The following is an 8,451-nucleotide window of genomic DNA, read 5'->3' on the forward strand; positions in this document are numbered from 1 at the left end:
GTGGTTTTATTCCAGTTCATACAGAAGCTCATTCAGTTATAGAAAAAAACAAATGAAAAGCACAGAGATAGAGAAGGGATAGCCATTTTTTGATTTGAAATGGTGTATTTCAAGCAATCAAAGCAAAGAATAATACACAAAACATCAGAACAGAAAACCTCAGTTGTCAAGGAAATCCAAAAATGTGCTTTTGCTGATTCTTAATTGAATCGGTTAGTTCAAAAAGGGCCCAAGACCACAATTTTTCAAAATAGAGATATTAAATGTTCTATGGTCTTCAAGGGAAAAGCTGTCTGATTATGTGCAAACAAGTCCCAGGTCTGTTGTAATGTATTGACTATGCTTGACCTGGAAAAACAAACCTCTTGGACTTGGGCCCCTTTTGAACTAACCCATTCAATTTAATAACATGGACCTGTTCGTCACCACCAAGTGATCAAAAGAATAAAACGGTTGCTATGGAGATAAAAACCAACAGGAAAAAGAAAACGTCATTTTTAAAAAAGTGTTGTTTATCGTGAATGTGTCACGTGCAGCTCTTAAGAGGGGGTTGGGGGGGCATTAAGGCATTAATTACATTTAACATTTAGGGTCCATCCATGTATACAGGCCTTTCAGTGATTTGTGTCCTTGTCTTATCTTAGAGGTCTGACAGCGTTTTTCTTTTTGTCCTTTCCAGCTTTCCGTATTTGCGTTTCCATAGTGACATTAAACTTTCCCGTTTTTTGGTCATTTTTTTAATCTCTGAAAGGTGAAATGTCTCTTCGGGGAGAACTGGAGGGACAGGAGGAGGAGGTCACCGTGTTCGCCGGCTCCTCTGCGCGGGACGTGTCCCACGCCAGGCGGCTCTGGAGCTCCGTGTCCCTCCCGCCGCCGCTGGAGCTCCGCCCGGCGGCGGCGGCCCACGTCCGCCAGAGGCTGCCCGTGTTCCGCCCGCGGAGCAGCGGCCCCGCAGAGAGGCCGCAGAGCCGGAGGAGGCAGGAGGAGAGGCGGCGGTGCGAGGAGGAGGTGGCCGTCCGGAGGAGCCAGATCCCGGATCTGCTGAGGAGGCAGAGGGAGCTGCAGCTCTGCAGGGAGAGAAGGTCCACGAGAGGAGGCGCTGACTCTATGGAGGAGGAGGAGGAGGAGGAAGAGGAGGAGAAGGAGCTGGTCAGACAGCTTCAGCAGAGATGAAAACAACTTTATGTTCATTTTCATCTATGTAGCTGCAAACAGAAATGTTGTCCTAAGATGTTCTGAACTACAATAAAACAAAATTCCAACCAGATTCAGTAAAAATGTCACATAAAAACAGCAAACTGTCATTGAAATGGTCCGAAATGTCGGAGACTTCATCTCAGAAACAAATCAACCCAGAATGCAAATGTTTTTTCTGCTGATGTTCACTGATGTTTTTGTGATGAAGCCGTCCTATCAAACACAGGAGCTGCTTCAACAGCTGCTGCCGGCCTCCATGACATCACTCTGCAGGACACTTTGTCCTGACAAGGATGCAAACCATCATTTACTGCTCGCTGCCAACATCTCGCTTTGAGATCTAGATGAGGCTTTTATTGAAGTGTCTGAGCATCGTCGCACACTGGGGAGTCGTGTGTGGGATAAGAGGAGGCGGCCTGCTGACAGGAACGCATGGAGCCTTCAAACCCTCGCCGTGTGTCTGCTCAGCCTCTCAAGGCACAGCCAAACATTCAGGCGTGTCCACTAAATCGAAAAGGAAACACAAGTGTGGGCATGAAGCTGACGGGGTTGCCATGGTGATGAGAACTTGCCATCAGGTGTCTGTACAAACCTCATGTCATGGTCTCACGTTGATGCACTTTTAACCCCTGTGACCCTGAATGTGGCACGTGCACAGCTTTCAGAGTGCACGTGGGTGAGGGGGGGGGCGGGCACAGGTCACTGTTGCTGAGAGCTCACGTTCAGATTCTCACAGACTTTGGAGACGGTGATGGAGGCCCGCTCACCTGAAGCACACCTGAGCCTGGTGGAAACCTGGGGCTCACTCCTCGGACTTCTGCCGGTTACCTGGATCAGGTGTTTGACGCTCCTGCAGGCGTGATGCTGTAAACAGCGACCCGGTGAAGATCTGGTTGAGTTTACTGCTTTCAGTCTGTGAGTTTTTAGGTTTGGGTTCATCAGATCTTGTCCAGCTTCTGGTCCTGGTCGTTCCTCGGTCAGGATCTCTGCAGCTCTGAGGTTCTCCTTGTCAGAGTTATGTAATTATCATTTGCTTACACGCTATATCTATCAGTTCTATCTTTCAGTAAGAAAACAATGACGTGAAAAGTGCTGACTCTACAAGATCTGATGTTCCTGTACTGCTTGATGACCCACTTTCATGTTATCAACCACCAGACTGGATCCACTGAAGGCAGAACTCCTTTGTTCACGCTGTGACAGACTGATTCTCCTTCTGCAGAAGTCTAGCAAAAACTCTCATCTCCTGTGTGGTTCTTCTCTTTTTGAGGAGAAAGTCAGAACCCTGACACTCCTGATCTCAGCTGCAGCTACTGGACCTCAGGTCATTGAAGTTTCTGCTACGATGCTCTGCACATCACGGTGTCTTCTCCTGCGTTTGGGTCCTCCAACCGTCTCAGAGGACATCAAAGAGGGAGATGAACAGATTCAGCCACATGCAGGTATCAGAACGGTTAGGTGAGACACCAGAAATCTTCCTTTTTAAAGTGAGTCACACTAAAATAAAAGGATAATTATTCCAACATGAAATAAAGTTCATTTCCAGAGTGGAGTTTTAGAACCATCAGCTTCTTTTCAGCAGAAGAATGGAGCCATAAGACAAAAACATAACAGATTTGGAATTTAAATGGGACCATTTCTGAATGGTTTGGATGCAGAGGCGGAAAAACTCACTAATGAGACTCAGATGACCGTCTGATCAACACAACATCTGTTCCGTGCAGCAGAAATGTGCAACACATTCAAAAGTCTCTGGTGGTTTGTCCTAATTGTCACAAACGGAAAAACGTTTTCAGGGTTGATCCGATTGATCTGTTTGAGATCCTTTCATCGCTCCTCCTGATCCGAATATAGAATGAACATCTGCAGCAAAAACTCCCACTGGAGGTCAGAAGAACAGTTTAAAACACTTTTCTTCTCGTGGGTTGTTGCACATACACGGCAAAAATCCCATTTCCTTGCTTGCCTTTCTTTTTTTGCAGCCCATTTACCCCGAGATTCAGCTGAATCAGATGTTTCTGTTTCTCGTGGTCTTTTATTTTAACGATTGAAGCAGGAAAGTGTTTCTTAATGACACAACACCTCCAAAGAGCCGCCTCTGCACCCTGCAGGCTCCAGGCTGGGTCGGTGGGTTGATGCTCGGTTCAGTGACGTCAACAAATGATTATCTGTCATCTCTTTTTTTTCTCTTTTAGACGACATCAGTCATGTTTTCTGCAGACGGCAGAATACTGATGAAGATCTCTTTGTGTGTGTGATCCCCTGCTGGGGGGGCATGAAACATCCTTGGTAGAAAATGCCAACACAAACGATCAAAAAGATAGATCTTTGGTTTCCATGGATACACCAACAAACACTGATCCAAGTTTAATTGAATCTCCTATAAAGTTAAGGACATTTTTTTTTTTGAGGAAAACTCGCCATTTGGGACATTAATGATCAATTTTACTGTCAAAATACCCTCAATTACACTTCATAGTAGCCTATAGGCCACATCTATAAGGGCTCCATCTGATTGGTCAAATGCATAAAGGGATTTATTTGATTGGTTAAATACTTCAAGCTACCATAAGATTGTTTTAGCACATTTAAGGTTGCCATTTATCTTTTGCGATATGCATTTTGCACAGCTTTATACCGTGATAACGATACATTTGCGATATACTGTGGCGGGCAAACGACCAGCAGATCGGTTCAGCCTCTAACTGACTGTGGAGGAGGCAGAGATGTTCCAACATGTTCTCCTCCCTGGGATTGAACACAAATGATAAATGGTTTGAAAAGTTCAATGAAGTTGGTGTTATGGATGTGTGTGTGGGGAGGGGCAGATTAATGAATGAGGGGGTGACGTAGGAGGATCAGACTTCCTTCACTTTGATTGGATAGCGTGGAAATGCTCCTCCCCCTTCCATCTGCTTCGGTTTGGTTCCACACGTGTTCTCAGGGGAGAACCCGTCATGGAACCGCCTGGAGAATCCCGCAGTTCCAACAGCTGCTCGTTTGGTGGCGCTATCGCGAGAACACGCCCCTCCAAGTGTGACGAACGGATGCCTTTTAGTCGTCCCTGCGTCAGCTGCAGCTACAGCAAAAGAGCTCACACCGCCCCCTAGTGCTGGTCTGAAGAGAGTTCTGGAAACAACACACTAGTGTGAATGTGGGTGTGCAGTTTGTCGTAAACAAACCGAGCTTTTAAACTCACTCCATCCGCGTTAAATGAATATTCAGAACATCAGCAGAGTTCAGGAGAACCTTCCTGCTAGTTTTGTGAAAAACATCGTTTTCTCTGATGGTTCCGTTCATCACCTCTAAGGAGGCCTGCTGCCTTCAAGGTATGAATGTTTAAATGACTAAATGGCTGAACTCCCCCAGAGCAAAAAGTAAAAAAAATCTGAAGGATCGCATCCGTCAGTCTGTGGGAATCCCAGAAAAATGTAGTTCAGCTCATGAGAAGGGAGAGCATCAACCAGCAGGGGGGGGGGGCTCAGTGGAAATAAATAGTTTCACTTCCAACACCCCCTCCTGAGTGATAAACGCCTCCTCTTTCTGCTCCAAACCCTGAAGGCTGTGCTGGTGCCAGTCAGAGCTCGGCGATGCATTCCCACCTCAGCGTCTTGTTTAAAGCTGCGCCGCTGATGAAGCAGAAGGTCACAGAGTCTCTGTGTGTTTGCACTGACGGAAAAACACAACTTAAGATGAAGCATCGCCATCATCAAGCTCCATTAGAGCCACAGCGGCGCACAAATGTGCATGCGATGCGCTCTCAGGGACTCGCCGCTCTTGGTTTAGTGCAGCGACAGACTCCTGTCATCATTCATGTGCTGCAGAGCTGCACCGTTGACCCCGCTGTGACGAGAAATCCCAGTTTTTACTGAAACGCCTCCGACTAATCACACCATCAGTGACCTGCAGTCATTACGCCTCCTGACCTTTACTGAGAGTCTGTCGTGAACTCGGGAAGCACTTGTTTCAGCTGGAAAGGTGACGGTTAAAAGCCCCCCCCTTCCCTCTAGCATGGAGAATTAAACTTCCCACAACAGCGGTGGAGGAGTGATGATGAGGCAAAACATATTTATCCGTGTAGAGCATGCAGTGTGCAAAGACACAGTGCTTAACATGAAAAGAAACATTAAAAGTGTGATCAGTGAATTAAAATGTATAGAAAGTGAAAAGTATTTAAAGTAATCCTGAAGTACATGTTTGAAAACAGCTGAGAACAGGTGGGGCTTTAACCTGGATTTAAATCAACTGTTCCAGCTGATCTCAGGCTTTCTGGACATCTGTTCCACTCATTTGGAGGTTGCCTGCCGCATTCTAAAGGTCCATTTGGACTCTAGAGCCACGTCATGGCGTCTCCTCGATCGTCTGGAGTGTCCCATGATGGACGGGCGTCACCCGTTGGGTGTGAGTGACCAACGGGCATCGCGACTTTGGGCGGAGTCTGGGAATGCGTGCTGGGTTCTGACAGCTACCCCTGGCTGCAGTGTGCAGAACGAGGCGGAGCTCAACGTGGGCGGGGCTCAACATTGAGCCCCGCCCACGTTGAGCTCCGCCTCGTTCTGCTCTTACAGTCAGTGGCGGTTCTACACTGACTTACTCCCTGGGCGAGTAACCCCACAGCCCCCCCCCCCCCCCCCCCCCCCCCGCACACCTACAAAATTTGACAACATCCTGTTGTGTTCCCTATCTTCTATTTAGCTATTTTACACAAAAAATGCATGAATTTTCTAGACTCGTATTACAGGGGTGTCAAACTCAGTCACACAGGGGCCTAAGTTAAAAACACGCTTAAGGTTTTGGGCCGAAGAAGATAAACATTTACTGAACACACTAAAGCTAAACTTTTAAACCTTTTAAACTGAACTTTTTGAACATAAATATGAATAAAAACAGGAACACAAGTTAAACCTTAAATAATATTTTGCTCCCCATAGAAATATATTCTGTCAAAATTATACAAATATGAACATGCTGCAGAACAAAACAAAGAAAGCCTGGAAATATTAATAAGAAATTACAAATCAAATAATTCCATTTTTTTTGCTCTTTTATCATTTTTTAGAGAAATTTTTTTAGAGCTTGACTCCTGCTTCATTTTTAGCAATAATTTCTTAATGTGTGACGTCCTGTGTGTGTCTTTGTGAAACATATCAGAGGGATTAGATCTAAAAATAAAACTTATTGTGATTAATATGTTTAGGTCTTATAAAACATTAAAGACTAAATCATAGAACTCATCAGTGGGATTACTCCAAAAATATTTGGCATTTCCCTAAATTTGTGCAACACCAACAGCAGAAATCCACCAAAAAAACTCAATCCATAAAAAATGGTCTGATCTCATCCCCCTCCCCCTCCCCTTCCCTCTGACACACGCGGCTCCGTCTCTATGACGGGAGGCGCAGCTGCGGCCCAGAGTTCATTGTCAGATAGAAAAAGACTCCCAATCACCTGTTAGTCTGATTCAGCCAGCCACCGGCGAGTTGCGCCCCCCTCTCGAGTTTTTTGACTTATGTTCCAAAGACTACCGCAAAGAGGTGTGGCCGCAAGCGTCTTGTAGCAGAGGGCGGTGGTCACGTGCGCATCGGGTCTGCTGTGTCGGAGCAAAGAATTGTGGGAATTAATCTCCATTGCCTGCTTTTTTCGAAATTGGGTTGAGCACGGATGTTTGTTCTGCCTAATTCCTTTTCATGTGCCTGTTTTACGTTGTTTCACTCTGAGGTATTCTTTTTTTTTTCTTTTTTTTTTTTTGCACCATAAGGTGTGAAGAGCAAATAGGAGGAAGACATTCTTAAGAGTCTGATGTGTCATAATTAAAGCATTAAGTGTCGGCTGCTGAAGCAATTTCAAATTAAAAGCTGCAAGCTTCCTCTTTGAATATCGTAGCACAATATGAGTAACGCACGCATCGGGCACGGCAAATGCCGCCCCCTATGAAGTGCCGCCCTGGGCGACCGCCCACATCGCCCATATCTAAAACCGCCACTGCTTACAGTGTTCGTGAGTCTGTTTTAGTGCAGGTGTTTGCATGCATTAAAATGTGTACATTTTGCCAGTTTCGGTTTTCCTGCGTGAATGTGTTTTTGGTGGCTTCACTCTGCAGCAATTTGGGGAACCCATACTGCCACAATCTCCTCTCCTGATTGGCTCAGAGTACCAGAGCGGGTCACCAGAGCTGCTGCAACGCCTCATGCTGCTGTTGAACAAGTCAACAATATTTTAGTGAAATGTGAGGCGCTGAGTGTGGGAACGACCTGAACGGAAAGAAGACAACAACCAGGAAGGGGTGTACATAGATAAATATATAATTCAATACATTCATGGTTTACATCAGTTCACAGAAGACTTCAGGTTCATCACAAACCTCCTGATTTACAACTGGAAGGCAGAAAGTTTCTCAACTGGAGTTTGGATCAGCGTTGACTCCAAAAGCCTAATTTTCTGCCGTCAGTCAGTTTAATCCCTGCAGTCTACAACCTGCTTATGTAACCCAGACCGTCTTCAAGCTGCTGCACCAGCATCATCATCCTCGAGACCACCAGGAGGCAGCTGCTGGCTCTGCGGCTGTCCCGCAATGTTTAGGAATTTTCCTGAGAAGCTTTGAAACCTTCTCAGAATTCCAGCTACCGTCGGGTTTTCTGTTTTCTTTCTGTTAGGCTCGCCCCAGCAGTTCTGTAAATGCTGGACGGTCATTACGCCAGTCCCTTCCACATCTGGGCTCCTGCAGAGGTTGGAACCTCAGCAGACACTGGATTCTCTCTGGGCTTCACACAAACATCCTTCTGGTTTACACACACCGGCACACTTCACGTTTTACAAAGACTTGATGACTGGTTTTTCTACACATTAAATGTTTGCTAGCTTAGAGCTTTCTGCCCGGCATCTAGATCATTTCTGCCTTTAAGAGGTTATTTTATGTTTCTGCATTAATTACTGTTTCCACTAATTAAGCATTCATCAGGTAATTTTCTTGTTCTATGACTTCAGCCCTTCAAACTTCCCAGAGTCCTCAGGGTCAGTACATTATGTTCCCTGTTGTTCCTCTCATTAGGAAAACTGTGATAAAAAACAAATGTGATGGGAAAATAAAATATGAACCCACCGATAAAACAGAGTAGGGACCATAGAAACCAAGCATGAGCAGATGAGTTCACAAACATCCTCCAGAATCTGAAACCGGCTCCTGTCGCATCACCAGGCCGGCGCCCAGAGGTCAGCAGGTCAGATGAGCTTCTCCACAGAAAAAGGAGAGGTTCA

The 8,451-nt window shown here is 45.8% G+C and overlaps 1 protein-coding gene across 1 annotated transcript; it reads left to right on the forward strand.

The window, feature by feature from the left end:
* The first annotated feature begins 618 nt into the window (after positions 1-618).
* On the forward strand, positions 619-1,267 carry hoatz (HOATZ cilia and flagella associated protein). Its single transcript, XM_023957257.2, has one exon. The coding sequence runs from the start codon at positions 757-759 to the stop codon at positions 1,171-1,173; it is 417 nt and encodes a 138-aa protein (XP_023813025.1). The 5' UTR covers positions 619-756; the 3' UTR covers positions 1,174-1,267.
* Positions 1,268-8,451: the final 7,184 nt, after the last annotated feature.

Source organism: Oryzias latipes, chromosome 8 (assembly GCF_053564925.1).
Source record: "Oryzias latipes strain Hd-rR chromosome 8, Olatipes_Hd-rR_3.1".
NCBI classification, from domain to species: Eukaryota; Metazoa; Chordata; class Actinopteri; order Beloniformes; family Adrianichthyidae; genus Oryzias; species Oryzias latipes.